Genomic DNA, 22,324 nt, shown 5'->3' on the forward strand with positions numbered 1-22,324 from the left:
GTCATGCAGCAATAGAAGACAAATACAGTGAGAACTTACAATCTAAATGGGGTGGTGAAACTTGCAAAGGTTAAGATTAAAAGATAAGTGGAGAACTGATTGCTAATAGATGCTATCTGGGTCATAAGTTCTGCCTCCCTTTCTGAGAAGGGTAGAATTAGGAAGAGTGTGGTAGAATGGGAACTTCTTGGATGGGAGAGTCCTGAGATCTACCTTCTCCCAGAAAAGGAAAAAGAGGAGTGTCCTTGGGGAAGTGGGGCTGGAATATGTCTTCAAATAGTGTCCTTGGAGAAGTGGGGCTCGAATATGTCTTCTAATAGTGTCCTTGGAGAAGTGGGGCTGGAATATGTCTTCTAATAGTGTGCCATCATAAAGACAAAGAAAGGAGAGTTTTTTAAAAATTAGGCAATGGTTATGTCAAACGCTACTGAGAATGGATGAGCATGTAGAAGGGACCATGGTGGAACCCCTATTGGGTCCCCTTTCACCCTGCAGAAGTTGCTTCTCTTTTCTTCTTCCTTGAATGAGTCCTACTTGTTTACACACACACACACACACACACACACACACACACACACAAAGAGAGAGGGAGGGGGAGAGATTTGGCTAGGTGAAAATTACCCTATAATATTGAGCAATGTCCAGTGAGCACAGTGGGAATTTGAAAGTGAGTTTACCTCCACATTTACAATCCATTGATATATTTGATAAGAGTCCCAAGACAATTCAATGGGGGAAAATAGTCTTTTCAACATTGGTGGTGGGACAACTATTCATATGCAAAAGAATGGAATTGAATCTTTATATCATATGCAAAAAGATTCAAAATTAATCAAGAATCTAGATATAGGAGTTCAAATTTTAACTTAGAAAAAAAACATGTACAAATTTTAGTGACCTTGGGTTAAGCAATGGCTTCTTAGATATAATACCAAAAGCACAAGGACAAAAGGAAAACAGTCATACTTATTGGACCGCAACAAAATTAAAACTTGTTCTTCAATGCACATCATCAAGAAAGTGAAAAGACAACCCACAGAATGGGAAAAACATTTGCAAAGCATGTGTCTGAGAAAGGACTACTATTTAATATGTATAAGATCTCCTATGACTCAATAATAAAAAGACATGCCTGTAATCCAAGAACTCAGGAGGATGAGGCAGGAGGAGCACAAGTTTGAGTCCAGCCTCAGCAACCTTCTTAGACCCTGTCTCAAAAAATAAAAATAAAAAAATAAAAAGGGCTGGGGATGTAGCTCAGTGGTAAAGAGGCAAAACTTCTGAACAGATTTTTCCCCCAATACAAAGGTATACTAATTGCCAATAAGCACAATAAAAGATGCTTTAATATCAGTAATCATCAGGGTGATGCAAGTCAAAACCCACAATGAGACACACACACACACAACTCTCTCTCTCTCTCTCTCTCTCTCTCTCTCTCTCTCTCTCTCTCTCTCTCTCTCTCTCCCTGCTATAATAACAAAAGACAGATACACAGAAATTAGAATTCTCATGTACTGTTGGTGGGAATGCAAAATGATGAAGCTACTTTGGGAAACAGTCTTTCAATTCCTCAAAGAATTTCACAGAGTTACCATATGACCCATCGTATCTGTTCCTATGTACCCAAGAGAAACAAAAACACATGTCCACCCAAAAACTTGTACATGAATGTTCATGGCAGCATTATTCACTGAGATGCAACTCAAATGTTTGATCAATGGGTAAATAAAATATGATGTCTTCTTTTAAAGCTTGATGTTTTGAGAAAAGTGCAGTTCATTTCTCCAAAGATATCAAATGAATATTAAACATCTTATTGAAATGAACATTTTTGACTAATCATTAATAACCTATCAACCCAGTGAATCTTTCAAAAATTTTAAATCGTCTTCATAGACCATGCCAGAATAATGAAGTGATATATTAAAATTCCTAAAAGGGTTTCTATAGATAATGTATTACTGTGGAGAGCAATTCTTAGACACAAAGGTATTAAGTGCAGTCATGAGTGATCTTTAAAATACCACTCATCAAACACTTAGGATATACCTGGAACGGTATGGTCTTTGTATTCAAAAGCCCATTTCAAATCTCACAGCAGCCCTATGAGGCATCATGCCCATTATACTGATAGAAGGCTCAAATTCAGTGAACTTAACGTCCGAAGCTAGCAAACAGCTTAGGATGTATACCCTGGTCAGTGTGATAACAAGGCAGAAGGCTCCTTGTCACCCTGGTCTCCCCAAATGCAAAGTTCCATCTACCTGAGCCGACTGTAGTTTTACCCATTTCCACTTTTCACCGTTACTTCATGTGACTGCAGAATCCTTCTGGGACTGTTTACATCCAATTAATTTACCTTCCAGTTTCTCTTAGTCTGACAGCTGCCATCTTTTCTAAATAGATCTTTCTGCTCTTTTTCCTGGGTGTGATATTTCCTGTCCCTTGTCAGAGTCTCTTAGTTTTCTCTTTATTGGTTCAAATCACTTTCTGTAGCTAGCTTGAAGAGTTGGCATGGAAAAGGTTGGAAAGGAGGAAAAAAAATAGAATATATTCTGCATCAAACCCTCTGACTACCCCCCTTACCACAGGCTTTCTTGTTCTTTCCATTTAAGAGAGGGGTGGAGTAGATCTCTACAGAGGAGCAAAGCCTGATGATTTAATTTTGTTCCCCAAATTCTTCTATATAATTATGGTTCCTAGCTGTTTCCCACTTAGCAACAGGCTTCAGAGGAAAGCTCTGCTATTTTTGCATAATGCCTACCAACTTCTGAATGTGTACATGTATTTTTGTGTACTAAATTATAATTTTCCCCAATTTACCTTGTACTATGAGCATATACCTATTTTCTTATGGATTTTAAGACAGGGTTTTAATCATGATATATACATGCAATCAATAACATGAATCTCAAGTTCATTCCTTGATCAGAGTCTGCCTGTGGAAACACCTATGTAACCTCCACCCAATTCAGTTCTCAAAATCTTTGATTTCAGGATTCCTTCACACTCTTTCACTTTTAAGGAACTAGGTGCTTTAGCTGATATGGATTATATCTATAAATATTAGTAAGTTAAAAAAAGAAATTGAAAAAGTTTACAAATATTTATATCAATGCACTAAAAATAACAACAGTAAGCCCATCACATGTCAACACGTAACTAGTATACTATTAAACTAGTATATTTTATTTAAAAATACTATATTACAGCTCAGGAGGCTGAGATAGGAGGATTGTTGAGTTCAAAGCCAGCCTCAACAAGAGTGAGGCACTAAGCAACTCCATGATACCCTGTCTCTAAAATAATATACAAAATAGAAAATAGGGCTGGGGATGTGGCTTAGTGGTCAAGTGCCCCTGAATTCAATCCCCAGTACACATAATATATAAAATTTTATTTTTCTAAAAATTGTCAAGAAGAGTGCTTGGTTTTACATCTTTGCAAATCTCTCTAATGTCCCATAGAAGTCATCGAGTTCTAATATCTTTATCTTTTTTTAGTCTGCTATTATACTATTTTCATTGAAGTAAATGAAGAAAACCTGGTCTCCCATGGAGATAGATTTGGAAACAGGAGGATCTCAGACATCCTCTCTTAGGCTCTTAGGAACATAATTTCTACCAAGGGGTCCTTGGTACACACAGCAAGAGCTATTTCTATAGACCATTTCCATTGTCTCAGAAGTTTCTGTTGGAGGTTACCTCTATTTTGACCTCCTCCAGGGTTAGCCTTGCCCTGCTTTGCCTCCCCTTCCCTTTCCTTTTATTCAGTGCTAGGGATTGAAACTAGGGCCTGGCACATGATAGAAAAGAGCTCTACTACTGAGCTCTAATCCTCAGTCCATCATTCCCTGTTCTTGGTCTTTACAATGCTTGGAATCAAAAGGTAACCACTTTTGCATGTCTCATTGTTGTAGGCACTATTTTATTGTGTTGATCCACTCATCTTTTGGTGCACTTTTGAGTTTATGGTTATGAATGAAATGAACACATGCACTTCTTTCTTTTTTGAAGTGGAATTGCTGGGGCATAACAAGTAGACATTTAGCTTAATAGATTTGCCAGCCTCAAAAATATATATGCTAAATTTTATTTCAGTATATATTATTTGGTATCATTATTGAATGTTTCTCCTACTATTACATAATATATGCCTCTATATTTTAAAAATGTTTTAAAATCAGTATAACTTCTCAACACCACCTGTTTTCATCACCAGACAATTAAAACAAAGCCTATGTGCTGTGCTTTATGCAATTGGACAAAGTGAGTTAGTAATTTCCATTTATCTGAATGCCTTCATTTTGGGGGCAATATTAGTTTGGGACCCATGACTCAAATAAACACAGGCTGTGCATGTAGCTACATGGGAGAGTGCATGCTGAGCATGCATGAAGTCCTGGATTCAGTCCTCAACAGAAAAGAAAAATTTCCCAAACCAATTAATTAATATTATCAGCCACAACTGTTTACATGTAATTTGATTGACCCAGGAGCCCAAAGAAAAGAGAAAGAAGGTTTAAAAACAAAATATGGAAAAAATAAACCCCAAACAGTGAGGGAGGTTGGGAAGTTGAAGTTGGAGGTGTTTATCAAATGACAAAGTTAGTTGGAAGTATCAGCAGTTCATATTAGAGGAAGAAGACAACAGACTCTCAGAAGGTTATGAAAGGAAACAGACCTGGGCATGATTAGATACAAGAGGCACTGAATATGAGGCTTTGTAATCTAGCCTCACTCAATGGGAAACAAAAATCATGTCCAACTTATGTCAGTAATTCCAGTGGCTTTTTTTTTTTAAGTGTAGTCTTTGGGACTCTGAGAGAAGGGTGTTTTATCATCTTCATATTCTCAGGGCTTAGATGTATTAGTTAGTTATTGCTGAATAACAAACAAAAATCAACATACTTCTATTATGTCATGATTTTATAGACTGGTTGAGTGGTTTCTAGTCTAGGAAAGAATTAGCTGGTCAGCTCTATGCTCATGCATCAGCTGACTGCTGGTAAGATGGATGAGATGACTCAACTCTCCACAGATCTCCTGTATCTGCCAGCAGGCCAGTCTTCACTTTTCTTATGGCTGTGGCAGAGATCCAAAGGGAAGAAACAAAAATGTGTCTCTGTGTCCAGTTTGCTGTTTTCCCATTGGCCAAAGTAAATTATATGGTCAAGTTCAGAGTCAGTGCAGCAAGGCAACATTAGAAATTTTGGAACAGGAAGGCACGAAAACATGGGACATTGGTATATCATCTATACTATGAGCATGATGTAATGCTACAGTTGCAGATAATTTTTTAAAACAGTGAATTGCCAGTCAAAAGCAAGTTGAAGTATAGAGGCCAATAGTGAACTCCTAATAAGTATTTAATGAGTGACTAAATGAAGCAAATTCAATGCAGAAGACACGTCCAATATAGCCATTCATATACTGCTAATTAAGGTAGTAAAGAGCTCCAGCCTCCAGAGATAAATATGCTCTTAAGAACACCAGAACTTAATAAAAATACCAGGTTTTTTTTCTTAAGGAAAAGCAAAATATAAGTGTAAAAAGTTATGTGTGAATCTTGAGATCCCTAAAACACATTGTTGAAAAGTGTTAACGGTGAGCATTCTGATATAATATTTGGTATAATATCTCTTCATTCACATTATGTGATATCAAAGTTCAGATACGACTGATAGTCAAATTGTCCGCTTCCCCTTTTGTTTTTGGTATATTTTAATTCACTCAAAGCTTTGGGTCATAATGTAAATAATTATGTATCTAGTTTTAAATTTGCCTGCTTTGAAAGTTTTTTTTTTCCAAATTTTTATCATGTTATGCTAGAGATTCAAAATCTTCCAGGATGAATCAAATCAGGGACTGTCCCTCACTCTGCATTTCCAAGAAAGTCACTTCCAGAGAGAAGAGTGGAAGAGCTTGTATCATTTATTGAGATAAGTGCCTATTTATTATTTTAATGTAAAAGCAATGATGGTATTTAAAACCATTTCCTTGCTCCCTCTTCTGATATGTTTTCATTATTCTAACCTATGGAGCAGAAAGCTTTACATGAAATATTATTAAAGAAGATGGTTCATAAATATTCATCCCAGAGGTATCATCTCAGCTTTATTATGACATTAAAGATGCAATTATTAAGCTGTGTGCTTGGGATTTTGTTAAACATCAAGTATCAAGGAAAGGTTGAAAAAAGTGTGGACCTACAAGAGACTACCAGAGTGATGGAGAATGAGGAGTTATTTAGTGTTTGAAATGAGGCATCCCTAAGACATCCTAAAAACTGTGGGTGTTCCCTCTCTGTTGTTAAGGGTCACGCTTAATGTTGATGATTCTCAGCTGTTTGTGCCCAGTGGCCTTAGTGATAGTGAAGACTATTTTAAAAGCATAATAATGGAGTGAAGAAAAACTGTTTTCTTGGAATTGAGAAGACACATTACAAGAAGCTTATTTTAGACTTTCATTCAGGTTTTCCAAACTACTTCCTGCCTAAGAAGCCACACCATCACAAATTCTAAATTTTACCTCACAGAAAATAATTTAAGCAGTCCTTTGATGGTTACCAACGGGTTGTTCTTTGAAAAACAAATGGAAAAAGCCCGAAGAGAGAATTTATCTAGAATGCTGAAAAAAATCTCATACTCAAATACTATAATTTGAAAAGTCTAAATAGATGCATCATAGGTTATTTATAATAATAATATAATAATAGGTTATTACTTGCTTGGGAGAATAAGAGACATTTATGGCTTTGTGGAGGTGGCTTGCTTATTTATTTATTATTTTCAGAGCTAGGGATAGAACCCAGGGCCTTGCACATGCTAGGCAAGTGCTCTAACCCCTGAGCTATATGCCCTGCCCTGGAGGTTGCTTTTAAAGGATTGATAGAACATTCTTATAGAATGTGGCTAGAAAAAATGTGTGCTATGTGTTTATGAACAGAGAATAAGATAAATTCAGATTAGCTTTGTGAATGGCAGGTTGGCGCTAGAAACTGAATACTGTTTTCAGTAATTCTAACATTATTCTTCAGGGAGTGGATAGGAATTCCATGTTTACCATCAGAACAGTAATAAGATTAGAGCTGTCATTTGGGGAGATTAATCTGTGTGTAGAAGGAATTTGAAGGAAAAATAAATTGAATAGGAATCTTAAAATTCTAAATGTTAAGGAATGAGAAAAGTTGTAAGGGAGAAGAAAGGGAAGTTTCCAAGACAGGAAGGGTAGAATTCATGGAATTTACCAACAGATTGGGTATGGGAGCAAATGAGATGGAGCATAACAAGAGTGCCCCAAGGTTTAGCACTGGCTATGGACTATTAAAATAATTGAGGAGGACAGATGGGGAGAGGATCTGTATTTTTTTCTATTAATTATGTACAATGTGCACATGAGCTGTTTATTTAACTCCTGACAATCTGAGAGGAAGCAACAAAGCTTAGAGAAGATGATCAAGGCTAATGTTATAGATTTAAAAATTATGTGCAGATACTATAAATGCATAGCTTATTAGAAACAGCTAAGAGAAAATGTATAGAAAGATTTCTATCCATGATGAAAGATAGATTACCTTTTTGAATTGCTTTGTGGGAAGCTCATTGCTAAATCTCAAATCCAGTTGCAGAACTGTTCCTTAGTTTAAAGTCTTCTGTTAAAAAGACTCTGTTGTCCATTTTCTTTAAAAATTTTTCCCTCTTAAAAGAAGAAGGGAAGAAAAAGGGAAATACTGGGGAACAATGTGGCAAAATTATATTATTATATTGTGTTTATGTAGGAATATGTATCGGTTCCTACCATTATGTACAATTATAAAGAAACAATAATAGATGGGAAAAAATAGTAGCCTCCTCCCCATAAAGTTAGGGGTTTGAAGTGGTTATATGTTTTTGAAATACTACATATTTCATAGATTCTCAGATGCAGATGTTTTATCATTTATGAAATGAAATGTCTTCAAATCATTGGTGTGTCAACAGTTTAAATGACAATATGTTTTCATTGCAAAGGCATATAAAATAATGGCACATGTTATAATCAGTGGTGTCTTAGATATTATGAAGTATACTTCCTTCTGTGTTTCCCTAATTTGGCAAGCTGGCTTCTTTTCCATGAAGCCTTTTGTTCATCCAAAAGGAGAACAATCTACCTAGAGAAGATTGAGAAGGAGAGTAGAATACTGTATAGGCATTTCAATTAATAAGGAATGGACAGTTGAATTACCCTCTGTGCTGAAATGAAGAAAATAGGGAGGAATTGGGACTCAAGTACCTTGGCTTTCAAATTGGAACAAAAGTCCTGGGTGTGGGAGAAGCAAGACAAACTATATTTCTAGAAAGCTTTGGATCTAGTATAAGCAGACTCTCTTCTTGCTTCTCCGGGTAAATTTCTAGAAAGCTTTGATGCTTCTGGATTTTAAAGTCAGCGTGGTATTGTAACAACATGGCAGTAGTAACTGACAAATGATCAAAGGAGGTGTCTTGATGGATCCTGGATCTGATCTAGCAACTCTAGTTCCCCCACAGCCTAATAAGATCCAGGAGTTCTGCATTTCCAGAAGAATGCTAGAATAAATGGAGCCCTTAATGAGGACTCAGCTTAGAAAGAACCTTGATTTTTAACTGCTTTAAAAGGCCCATTTTACAGGGCTATATTTGAGGGCAATTAGGACTGGCCCAACAATGGGGAGACCAAATGCCCCTCCCAAATGCCAGGAGGACACTTGAGCTTCCCTTTATAGTCAGATGCCATATGACAAGAGTTAGACCTCTTAAATGTGGAGGAATACCTAAAAAGGAGATTTGACACAAAGCAATTAAACATATCCCTGAAATAAAGGTGTTTTTTTTTCTTTTAAGATGAAAACACTGTTTTACTTTAATTGGCAAGATTTTTTTTTTCACAATGAGTAAGAATACAGGATTTGGGTGCCATATGAATTTATAATAGCAAGTAAACCACATCTTTTTATTATAGATTTGAGCTGTGTATATTTTAATCCTACTACAATGAGTCCTTTGAAGGAGTAAGATGTCTCAAATAATGAAAGTAGTCTTAGATATTATGATACATAAATATGTCACATTTATATAAGTATATTTTGTATATTATGGTAGATAAAAGAAAACTGGTTTAAGATATAACAGAAAAATAAAAATTTATGGTGGCACAGGATAGAAAAAAAACCAGAAGAAATTATTAAAACAGTGGGCAAACTAGCAGTACCTCTCAAAAGCTGAAACCAGTTGGACATGGTGGGGCACACCTATAATCCCTGTGACTTGGGAGGCTGAGGCAAAAGGACTGCAAGTTTGAGCCAGCCTCATCAATTTAGCGAGGCCTTGTCTCAAAATTAAAAAAAAAAATAGAAAAGGGGTAGAGATACTTCTATGGTAAGGTACCCCTGGGTTCAATCTCCAGAACCTAAATAAATAGATTAATAAAATTAGAGACAAGAGGGGGGAGTGATGAATTTGGTGCTGGGTTACAGAAGGATGAACTTGGTTGTGCTCTTGGAAGAGACCATTAGAATTAAAGAGAAGCCATGCAGAATCCTTGAAAACTGACAATCCAAGTGTGGTGACATTCTATTAACCACAACTTTTCATGGGATGTTAGTGCTGAAAGATATGTAATTTGAGTCCCTTTATTTACAGATAAGGAAACTAGAAACCAGAAAAATATAAAATTTCTCATCTGTAAAAGAAGGCAGTCAAAATCATAAATATGAGAAAAAGAAAAAAATAGTCCACTACATTTGGAAATCAAGTAGAATGTGTATTTGTAGAATTTTGTGTCATTTTGATTGCACGACCTGTTAGGAGCATGAACGAAGCCCCTTTTGAAAAAAATGAAGTGATCATTTATGGAAGACAAAAAGCTTACGAGCAAAGCATCATGGGAGCAAATACTCTGACGAGTGTTAAATGTGTTTTCATTTTTTATTAGAGAAGTTGGAAGTTGAATTTCAGTATTGATGATATCATCATTTTCTCTGGTTTGTTCAGAGGAACACACAGGATCAATCTGTACAAGCATATACAATTCCGTTGGTGTTTTGTGTCCTAAAATCAGCAATCTCATTAGTTCAAGGATGCCAGGTCTCCGTGCACCCTTCTGAGGCTTGGTGCCTTCGCAGGTTTCCCAGCCCTGTACTTCTTCATGCACTCTCTGCATTGCAACTACAGCAGGCTTGGACCATGCAAATTAACACTGTAGCAAATTGTTTGAATATTTAACAGACATAAAAAGGTATTTCCTGATATGAAATTCTGAAAATCTGCATAAATATTTTTGTGTAAAATTAAATTAGTTATGTTTTTTTTTCAAACTAGAACTTGAAGTATCAAGAATGCCCACATAATTCATATACACATATATATAGACTTTTTCATTATGCTAAAAGTCTTGATAGTCAAATTATATTCTGTGCCATACATGTATTTAACCAGTATTTATTTGGCTTTAGGTTAACTGTGTCTGAACAAGTTAGTCTTAACTGGTGCTTGTGTATCATGCAAAACGTATTCTAGTATTCCTGTACTAATCTTGTCATGTGGCAATACTTAGATGATTTTGCTCTATAACAGTGTGAATTAAGGAGTATAAATACTTTATACATGATCACATTTACAAACGTTTGCCAATAACCACTTCACAATCTTTATGGTATAATAGTGAATTCTAATATCTGGAATCTGAAGAAGCAATTCCTATAAAGCAGGGTCAGATGTAAACTTTCTTAAATGATCCTAACAGAGTTTCCCTCTGAGCACTGATGAGTTTTGGCACAGATCTACTCTTCGGTTATATTTCTCTATTGTTCTAATAACTTCCACAACTTTTACAGGAAATTAGCTTCTGACGGCATGGTAAAGACATGGCACTTACTGATGAGGTAACTTAGATATAGAAAAATTCTGCAAAATTATTTGTTTAGCAGACCACCACTTCTGCTCATGAATTTGTAGACAGAGTTTTTGCTTTTCTTATAGTGCATGCACTTGCTATGAAATTGCTAATGCACTGTTTTGTTTTTTTTTTTAATTGCAGCTCAAACATGTTCTAATGCATCACGAAGCAGAGTTGTTAACACCAAGCTCATTTACTTGTGATGATATCTTATAGCAAACATGTTTAAGTTGTTTTATCAATGGTTAAACTCTGCCTTACTGGAATAGATTTCTGTGGATTTGCAGCTACTTTTGGTTCTCCAAGAAAATTCAATACTCAAACTGATAAATAGAAGTATGTGTCATTCCAAGTTATTTTTTTTTTTTGTGGTTTCAGGTAACATCTTGTCTATACATAAAGAAAATAGCTTTTGTCCATGGAGTTTGTGTTCTGAAGTTGGGTGCAATCTTCTGATGATTTGTGGTTTTGCTGCTTCAGTTTGCATTTTGGAGTTTCACACTACTGTTGCTGGTCTGCGGTCCATCTCGGCTTCCAATTTCACCATCTGCTGCATCTCCTTCGCCTATAACACCAGAAACATGGCCTTACAAGGTGAAATCCTCTCCCAAAGGCATTTTTAACAACTCTGGCTTCCCTTCTCCCCTAAATGTGATGCTGTCGCTATATCCTTGCTACTCAATGTGTGGTCCGTGGACCAGCAGCATCTAAGTTTGTTCCCTGGGACCTTCTCAGAAATGCAGAATTTCAGAAGTGTTGGTGGATCAGAAGACCTACTGAATCCAAATCTGCATTTTAACAAGATCCCCAGGAAAACCACTTGAAAAGAAGTCTGAGTCAGTCACTTGATAACTAGACTATTTCACATCAAAATGTTCCCTTTAGTTTGACAAAGTCTTTTGACTGTGTGTGGACCATTTTTAGAATGAATGTTGCTTATGTGCAATTTATTCCCCAAATAGCCTAAAATTTTATTAAAAAATATTCCCAGAGAATCTGATTGATGGTGAAAGTCAGAGAAGAGCATATTTTATTGGTTTGGCTAGAGTGTCATGTAAATAGAACATTATAGGAGTATGTAGGGGTCCAGGAGTCTTATTGTCCATACTGTATCCCTGGGAGCTCTTACTTCTCTGGGGTAATTCATTCTTTATGGATGGCCAGGAAGTAAGTGAACAGTGATGAATTCAATCTCATGAATTAAGACTGTCAGTAAGACAATCAGCTGATTTGAGAGGTGAAAAGGGATCTGATGGAGGAAGGATCTGGTGACAAATCATTGTTGGGCAACATAGGGAAAATCAAAAAGTTCATTTCAACTTTTACTTTCCAACTGATGGTCTCAATGCTTTTTGGAGGGATGAGAAAGCATCCCTATCTTTGTCAGTGACACTTTGAAATAAAGGGCATGTAAGAATGGAAACATGGAAATATAAAGGTATAAATCAGAGGAAGATTCTGAATGCTCTGGTGCTACTATTCATGTCTGTTGGGTATTTCCAACTAAATTGAAAAATCACAGGGCAGGTTCAGTCAACTCTAGATCATACTAGAACTCCCATAATCTCTCAGACAAAATTCTGTGAAAAAATTAGTTCAACCCACAGACCACATAGTGATTTTCTTATTATTTCTTTCATGTTACAGATTTCAATTTCATTTTGTTGAGAATGAATATAATAACACCAAAGAATTACATTTGTCTGTTTACATTTGGGATGAATGATTCTCTCCACCCAGATGTTTTTTTTTTTTATCACTGATAATAGTAATACTCTAATAGAAAAATGAAGAAATGGAGAAAAATATACAAACATGAAACCATGACACAAACAGTATTCATAAGAGATGACAGTGAAACATTATCAGCACTGGAAATTAAATAATTTGATGTTTGGTTAATAGTAGTAAAAAAGATTCCCTATGCTTCTCCCCCTTTAGCATTTAAAGGCAATATTGAACATAGCTTAGAAAGAAGAAATGTATGACATTAAAAGATAATTTTGAAAGCTACATTCTTGTATGAGCAGGGTGACCATTCATTTCCATTTGCCTGGGACAATTCTAGCACATGCCTGGCTATTATGAACAGCTCTCCCTTTCTTGAACATGTCTTATTTTTGGCTCAAACAATAAGTGATATGGTCACTTTACCAGGGGTGACTAGGGTCCTTGGCAGACTGGACTTAGCAGAGTATAACAAAATATATTATGGAACTTTTCTGCACATAGACCATAACTTTCTGTCATTAAAAACAACAGCCAATTTTCAGTGGGGCAATTAAATATTAATTGTAGTCACATTAACAATGGTAATCAATATGACTCTGTGACCCAGTCTTAGCCATGGTGGGTCCATATAACAAGTGTAAATATATATATTTATATATATAATATTGTTCTTAATATCTGGGTTGTCTTTATTATCATGACCTGTTTCCCAGATCTGCAATTGGAAATGCTGGCTAAAATGCCATCAGAAATAATTCTCTAAAGATTTTTTTAGTATTTCAGATGAAATATTATATCAGAAATCCAAGCATGAAATAGTCAAGTGCTTTAAGTCCAAACCCTTATAATATTAGTTATGACCAGATATGAATCATAAATGGAGGTTGCATCAAGAATACTGTAATTGAGAAGGAAAGCAATGGTTTGCTCATCAGAGTTTCAGTCCTACCTTGCGTTTGGGACACTGCATGACAGGATTTCAAAAGCTGTTTGTACAAAAATAGTAATGTCAAAATTGAGTCATACATACAAAACAAAGAAAATAAATGAATATTGAAGTGAATTTGAGAAATGAAAGCAAAAACCATATACAGAAAAGGAAAAACCTAAGAATAAAACATGTATACACCCATCAGTGACAAACTTGCCCCAAGTTGATCTCAACAGAAAAGAAAAAAAAAAAAGAACAAATCAAAATCAAACATCCAATGCCTATTTGCCCAGACTGCATGTCTCTTCTGTGGCAGTGAACAGAGAACCCAATCTTAAGCCAAACCTTTTATCTTGCTTTATTAAACAATAGGATTGATGACAAAAATCAATTTTTAAGACTCAACTGTGACAATAATGGAGTTGTTAATGTTCAAAATGGCACATGTCAAGACAGATGAGATATCGTGTAGCTAGGAGGTCTATGGGAAAACCTGAGCAGGAAAAACCTTCCTGGCCTGTGGAGTTTTAAGTGAACAACTGGCTGATGAATCAGGCAAAACCATATAGTGGCTTACAATGAACATATGAAAGTAGGATCCAAAATCAGAACCTAAACATAGGACTGATTGTATTGCTTCTCCCAATGCCCTCGACATGGGTCTTAATTGTCAAGTTGCTTTATTGTGAGATTGGTCTGGGGGATGGCTGGGAGGATGTTTTGGAACCAGGTCACTGAAAAGCAGTAAGTAACCACAAGAGGAAAATATTTAAATGTTTAAATTAACTTCTTTGGTCTAGAAACAAAATTGGTTATGAACAAGTTTTACTATATGGTTGCAGAACCTGACTTTTATAAGGGAAGAAAAGGACTCATGGCCTCTTTCCCACATATGGCCATGGGCTATGACAGTGTCAAGCCATGAAAGATAACTGTGAACTGACAGCTTAGCGGACCCCTAAATTAAACAAATAAAAAAAGTGCTAGAAAGATCTGGGATTCGACTAGTTATAGGACAGTCCATACTTGTAAAGCAAAATAACAAAGAAATCCAAGTTCAAATTCTATATTTGCCAGAAGGATCAGTATGGTATCTTGAATTTTTTTCCCCCTTAAATCTCATGAAATCTTCATCAGGTCTCAAGGTTTTTTATGTTCTGTGCTTTCCTAAGCTTTTGTGACTCAAAGTGTCCATTGTGGGTGGTAGACATAATTTATGACACACTGAAAGGCATTTTATGAATTTTAGGAACAAAAAGCCAGCATCCTCTTAACATGCAACAATTACTAATTCAGTATTTTAATGCAAGAACTCTAATGTGATTTGAATCAATCATGTATCAGTAAGACGTTCAAAGTGATTTTTTAAAAATTATTTACTCTGACTCTGAAACTAACATTAGAAAACTGTATATTCTAGCTCCGAGCTACACCACTATTGTAGTGATGAACAATTTTTAGCACATTTACATTCTTTAGTCAAATACGTTGCTAAGCAACACAATAATTTCTAAGTAGTTTCTTAATTTAGATAGTTAAAGCATAACTATGCCTTACCTTTCATTGTGCCCTTGTCCTAAGAAGGATTTTTTTTTTTAACTTTCTCTGGGACATCCTATCCCCACCTACTCCTGAATTACTCAAGAGGGTTCTAAAGCTTTAGAGATAATGATTTTCCCTTATTCACATTTCCATTTCCCCAGATACACTTTCTGGGAAAAATTTAAGAGCAAAAACACAGGTTACCTAAATCATACCAGAATGTGACATAGCCATGTGCTGGTCAACTGAATTGAACTTATGGGACAATAAACATTGATGGTCTCCTTTGGGGATTGGTGAACTATTCATGAATAGAAGCACTTAGCAGAAAGGGAAATGTGAAACAATTCAGAACTATGTAGATGAATAAAACTTTTATCAACCAAAAAATAGAGTCTGAAACCAGAAATCAGATTGCTTGCCCAGATGCAATTAAAAAAAAAAAAAAAGATTTCATGGGTTTTACTTTTCTTAAAGGTACTTTGTAACCTAATTCCTACTTAAGTGTTTTTCAATGGAAGCCATTTACTTTGAGAATGTGAATATATATATATAATTTATATATATTTAATTATGCTTCATAGATAAGAGGAAATAGAGAAGGACAATGTGCTTCAAGTACATATTTCATTGAAACTTCTGTACATGTAGTTTCTAAATGGGAGTAAATTTCTAGAAAGAATAACTTCCAAGCCAACTTCACCTAAAGAGTGAAATTTGAACTCAGAGTCTGAAATTTAAACCCTTCCTGAGGATCATTTTGCCTTTTAAGCTAGAGGAATTTCCATCAAGTTGAAATGGTGCTGTAGAAGGCTGATGGACTACGGACCATTTGGGATGAATCCCACCTGTACTTTGGAATGTAAAAATACATCTATCCTCATCCTGTTAACTAAATGGATGGAGTTTGGATAACTCTTTATTTATTTGATATTTAGTGTTTTTCTTTGCTGGGAAGAAGCACCAAGAGTATGGTGTCCACTCACAATGGGTGATTTGTAGATTTGTTGGAGGCATGAATTTAGATACTAGGAAGGATTCATAACTTCACTTTTGGACTGACATTGAAAATAGAAAAAATTTTAAATTGGCTTTTAAATATAATTTCACTTGTCTGGAGGCTGCAAATTATAAATCTCTAAATGAAATCTGAGAAGTAATTTTTGTCCTGCTTTCTCATTCACACACTTTTAGTAATGTCATTCTCAGAATCCCCATAACATGTGCAAATTATGATTTTTCATTCTTCTTCTTTTTTCCCACAGATACTCCAAAAAAGGTACCTTCTGTATTTTTTGGATGAAACTGATAAAATAGGTTAAAATAACCAGCAGATTTCTCTAGGCACCTTCCCATTACCCTCTGCAGGCCAGTGGCTTTAGCAGAAGGGTCCCTGTGGGCCATGACATTTGCATACTGAAATTGGTTGACTGCCAACATGGTTTTATGTATTTTAGGTAAAATACCTGCTCATTCTGCTTCTCTAGAAATTCTAGGTGTTCAAGTTGGACTTTTTTCAATTGATCCATTTCTTTGGATTGCTTCATTGCAAGCTGCAAAAGAAAAGAAAAATTTTGATAAACTTTGGGTCACAATCTTTAAACTTATGGATGAGGGATGATTTTTAAGTTCATAATTTAAGTGAGGAAAATCATAATTCAAAAAAAGAAAGAAACAGTCTGAATACTGTGAGAGTTTAAGCCCACAACTCTTACTGATAAGATCTTTCCTGCTAGAACTTTAAAAAATAATAGAGTACATATATATGACTGAAACTTGCCTTCTTAATCTATATAAAATGTTGTCAAATAATTACCCTAAAGATTTTAGAAAGAGATTAGCTTCCATGGAACAGAGAAGCTGTAATGTTTAATGTATGGAAAAAATCAAATTAAGCACATTAGAAGTTAGAAGGCTGATATCTAAGCACAAGTTATTGTCCACAGTTTTTATTCAAGGAAAAGTGCCAAGAAAATTATAAAGTACTTACTCTCTTTCTTTCTTCTAGAAATTTTTTAGTGTTGCTGCTGTTTAGTTCTCTGACTCGCCTAAAAATAATAGATATAAATAACAGTTGGCATGACTATTGGGAACAAAGCTTATACAAGTAAGATACTTACAACTGTATTTAATTATCTGTACAGAATTGCTGCTTTTTCCTAATTTTTATTGCAGCATTTTCAAACATACAACATACAGAGGAAAACATAAAAACTACCTGTGTACATACCTCTCAGGTTAACCAATATTAGTGTTCTTCCATGATCTCATATTTTAAAGGAAGTATTACAGATTTAATAAAAGCTTATATTTTACTCGTCCTGATTTTATTTCCCTCCTTCCTCTCTTCCCAGAGGTGTGAATCACTGTTCAGAATTTGGTGAGGGACTTGGTATATTTTAATATTTTTAACTAAAAATGGATGTGTCTATTGCAAAATATATTAGTCCTTCTCAAACTTTCCCATGCATACAGCTTACCTGGAGGTAGATCAAAAACATTTTTCTGAGACTGCCCCCAAAAAGTCTGATTCAGTGGATTTCAGGTGAGCTTCCAATTCCACATTTCTAGCCATCTCCCAGGTATGCTATTGCTATTGATATTACTTTGTATGTTTTCAAAATTTACCCAAACAGTTTCTTTCCATAATTTATCACTTAGTCTCAAATTTTGGAGATAACATCTGTTTCAAACTTCTCCATTGTTTCATCTACTGTATGGATTTTTCCATTAATGAACAGACTACAATATTACCATTTTCCATTTTTGTTTATTAACAAAAATAAGTTATTTTCAGACAATGCCACAATGACCTGATACATAGGGCCTTGCAATACTTGGCACAAGAAATGTTAGTTGAATAAATAAATAAAGTTAGCAGTTTCACTCATATATATGTGTGTGTATACACACACACACACACACACACACACACACACACACACCCCTGGACTTGCCAGGTGATAGGATATGGTCTTCTGAAATGAGCAAATCTATTTTTTTGTGTGTGGGGGGGTACCAGGGATTGAACTCAGGGACACTCTACCACCCCCAGCCTTATTTTGTGTTTTATTTAGAGACAGGTTCTGACTGAGTTGCTTAGTGCCTCACTGTTGCTGAGGCTGGCTTTGAATTCCAGATCCTCCTGCTTTAGCCTCTGGGGCCACTGGAATTACAGGTGTGCATCACTGCACCTGGCTATGCTATTGTTTCAATTGTCATCTCCCTGATTACTACTGGTGAGGTGGAGTGTTTTTTATGACAAAATTGACCTACAACTTGTAGAACTTTGGTAACAGTTATAAGTCTGTTCAAGTTTTCCCCATTTTCAGTCAGTTGTGAATATTTGCATTTTTTCTAGGTTCTTCTCCACTTCACCTGTTTTTAAGTTCATTGTCAATAGTAGCCTTGATTTTTAAAAATATTTGTTGTCTCTGCAGTTATTTTCTCCTTTCCTTCCCAGTATCACCAAATTGTGTTTTCTCTTTTTCATCTTGATTTGTATACCTGCTGAAATTTATGCAAGCTTTTGTTTTTGTGGATGCTCTCCATTGCTTTTTGTTCTATTTCAGTACTTTCTGCTTTTTTATTTGTTATTTTGTCCCATTTGAGATATATGGATTTACTCTGTTTCTTGACTTTTACACCTTCTTCAACAGTTTAGCTCATTGATTTTCACACCTTTAAAAATACATGCATCCAGCTCTACTTTTTACCTAAACATCACCTTAGCCACCTTAAACCTATCAATACATAGTGCTTGCTTTACCAATTCAGTTATAAATGCTGTGCAATTTCTGTCAAAATGTTTTTGAATCAGGAATAGAATAGTTTTTCTGTCCCTATGTCTTTCTTAGTGCTATTATAAAGTTTTAATTTTATTTCTCAGCAGCATGGTAAAATGGAAACATACTCAAACAAACATATGGTATGTGTGTTTGGAAGGTAATTAACTATATGTCATACAGAAATTATTATTATTTTTTAAATCTAGCAATTTTTTGATTTGGGGAACCAATTATCACTGCATACAAAATTATAAGAATAAATATAAGTCAAAATACAGGAAATATTTTTTAAATTTTCTAATTAAGTTAGCTGTGACTCATAATTGAAGATAATTTGACCTGTTGAACTAACATCCACTTTAGAACATATTTGAAAAAAGTAAAAGATAAAGAACTATATAGCAATTAGTAAATTTTATCATGTTGAACTATTTATTTCACTTTGGACAGTCTAAAACAATTCGAATTTATAATTTTTTTTAAAATCATGGCTAAGATATTTTATGTTTTTGAGCTGAAGAAGATTGTGCCATTTTCATTCATCCAAGATACTTACAACAAGTTACTTATTTGAGAATAACATCCAGAGACTGGCACTTTTAATAATCAAGAACCAGAAAGATACCATGACATCATGCTGCATATAAGCAGTGGTACAAATGATTGATAACCTCCCTAGAGCCTTCTTATTTACTACTCCACATCGACAGAGAAGTGTGGGAAAGGAAATTCATTTTCAGGTCAAAATTACTGTGGAATTTCCTATCACATCTTGGGTCCATTATTTCTTTCTTTCTTTTTTTTTAATACTTATTTTTTAGTTGTAGTTGTACATAATACCTTTACTTCATTTTTTAATTTTTATGTGGTGCCGAGGATCCAACCCAGGGCCTCGCACATGCTAGGCAAGCACTCTACCACTGAGCCACAACCCCAGCCCCTGGGTCCATTATTTCTAATTAGTATTTATTGTAACAAAATTTCAGCACAAGAAATGTGCTAGATGGCACTAAGCTTTATATTTTATCATAGTTTGATAATTGAATGATTTAGCATCATTCAATAATTGAAATGTGTTTTAAAAATCAGTGGCACCGAGTAGTTGGACAGCAGTCCTGATGTGTTCAAAACAAGAAGGAAACATCAAGTGTCCAGTGAGCATCCACAGAAGGCCAGGCAGCAGGGGAGGGACATGAGGAGGATCTACTTTGTAGTTTCCAATCCTCTAACTGCTCAGCCTATGGCTTACAGGGTGATGAATGACCTGAAATCCTCGCTGATGTTTCTGTTTTATCCCCAAGAGCAAATCGTCACTGTGTTCTGTACTTTGCAGGGCATAAAATAATCTTTTGATGGGACATGGACTACTGCCAGAAGATCACCTCTGGTTATGTATCATTCCTCTAGGACAAGGAACCCTGCTGTCCCTAAGCACTAAGCCAGCCTCTTGATTAGTATACTCAGAGGTGGGGTCACTGCTTACCAGGTGCTGTTAACTCCCACTCTTGGGTAACATGATGATTGATGCCCCTCAGATGCCCCTTTACCAGCTGCCGTTAAAGGGCTTCCACCTGGCACCTTCATTAAAAGACACACAGCCTTGCCCAGGCAGCCTGTGACTGATCAATATGGAATATGAAAACCAGATAGCCTTTGCTCAAAGGGAGACACATCTGGGTGCAAGGTATAATATGGAGCTTTGGGTCAGGCTACCAGGGGACTCTGGCTGGGACCGCAGCCTTACTGAGGCCTGCCCTGGCTCCATGGTGCTTTCCCAATATCCCATTGCTGAAGACCCCTGGATTCCTGTCTTTATCTCTCTTTCTAGAAAACCCACCTAACATAAGGGCAAACCAGAAAACTGGATGTGGGCTTTTAAGATAATCCCTGGAAAAAGGAAAAAAAAAAATATGTGATCCATGGTATCAAGAACATCTCAAATCAGGGGGAGAAGGCTGCCCTCCTGCTATCAGAACAGTCACATCCAGAGTGTACTTACACCCAAGCAGGTGAGATCCTTGCAAGCTGACCCAATGAAACACGAGAAGGATGTTTTGGAGTTATATTATTATATCAAATTTTATAAAATTTTGTGTGTAAATAAACACACATATTTTGAAAGTACACTTATTTTACTGGTTGTAGTAAACATTCAGAAACTTTGCCGAATACTGTTCTATAGCAATAATAATAAATCTCAATAGTAGCTATAATAGTTGAACTCCTAGCCAGAACACACTGGAATTTTCTATTTCAGATGAGTATGTGTGTCCACACACACAAATGTTGCCACGACTGTGTCTTCAAGTCAGGATCTATTTCTCCAGTGAGTGTGCTCAGACTTACCTTTCCCGTTCTGCTTTATTCTTGATAGATTTGTCTTGGCTGATGGCTTTGCTGTTTTCCATAGAGATCTTGGCCTGGTGGGCTCTCATTTCCTTGCTTTCCCTGTTGTATGAAAAACAGGGGGAAAGGGATGGAGAGTTCGTGTTAAATGTGTACAGTTTCATTTGAAGAAGATGAAAAAGTTCTGGAAATGGGTAGCCATGACAGGTACACAGCAATGTCAATGTACTTGATGCCACCTGCTTAAAAATGGTTACAATGTTACATTTTATGTTATATATGTTTAACCATAATTTAAAAAATATAAAAGTTAACAAAGAACAAATTGTATATGTGATAACAGAACAAGGCCCACTTATTCTTCTCATTGTTGATCTTATCAAGGTCGTTTTTTTGTATTTTGGAAAAGGAGGGAAGAAATCCCAACTCTTATGGATCCTTGAGGGGCAGTGGGCCACCTAGTGGTGAAGTGACAGTGGTGGCCTGTAAAGATGAGACATCTTTGTCTATAAATGCAAGCATTTGTAGCTTAGCCCAACATTATTTGAGACCAGATGGGCTGGAAGAGAGAAAGAGTGCTCTAACCCTCACAAAGAAGTGCCTTTGCTGACAGTCTGTGGGAATGAAATGGAATAAACAGTTTTACGTTGGCACAGAAAAGCACCTTTTTAACAGTGACTGATCACTGGGTGCATGAGTGTGTGCAGGTGGGCCTAATGATCATTCCTGTATTTAGGTTATCTGTATGTACAATAAGGATATAGAATTTAGAATAAGAAAATGAATTTGAGTACACAGACTTTTTTTCTGGAATCTATGGAAAATTTAAAATCATGCTTGGCATCAGACATCTGCTAACCTAAGTACAGTGATTTGCTCCACATCAAAAACAATGGACAACTCTGAGAGTTCTTCAGTAAGCTACCTTAGAGCCAAAGCAGCAAGAATAAGCAGAGAGACTCTGGGTCCAAGGAAAATGCTCTCAAAGTTTTCCATAACTTGTTGGTAAATTGACCATTTCTTTATCTCTTTAGTCATTCATTCATTTAACAAAAACTCATTGATGACCA

The 22,324-nt window shown here is 35.8% G+C and overlaps 1 protein-coding gene across 7 annotated transcripts in view; it reads right to left on the reverse strand.

Moving 5' to 3' along the window:
• Nucleotides 1-11,269: 11,269 nt before the first annotated feature.
• Nucleotides 11,270-22,324, reverse strand: part of Plcb4 (phospholipase C beta 4) — a 399,208-nt gene continuing 388,153 nt past the window's right edge. For all 7 annotated transcript variants that reach the window (XM_026385783.2, XM_077799625.1, XM_026385781.2 and 4 more), the window contains 5 exons: nt 21,255-21,356; nt 17,111-17,168; nt 16,587-16,673; nt 13,597-13,633; nt 11,270-11,481 (listed from right to left, as the gene is read on the reverse strand). In XM_026385783.2, the coding sequence (XP_026241568.1) occupies nt 11,393-11,481; nt 13,597-13,633; nt 16,587-16,673; nt 17,111-17,168; nt 21,255-21,356 (373 nt within the window). In that variant the 3' untranslated portion in view covers nt 11,270-11,392. The remainder of the gene's footprint in view (nt 11,482-13,596; nt 13,634-16,586; nt 16,674-17,110; nt 17,169-21,254; nt 21,357-22,324) is intronic.

The sequence above is a fragment of the Urocitellus parryii genome, chromosome 6 (assembly GCF_045843805.1).
Source record: "Urocitellus parryii isolate mUroPar1 chromosome 6, mUroPar1.hap1, whole genome shotgun sequence".
Taxonomy (NCBI): Eukaryota; Metazoa; Chordata; class Mammalia; order Rodentia; family Sciuridae; genus Urocitellus; species Urocitellus parryii.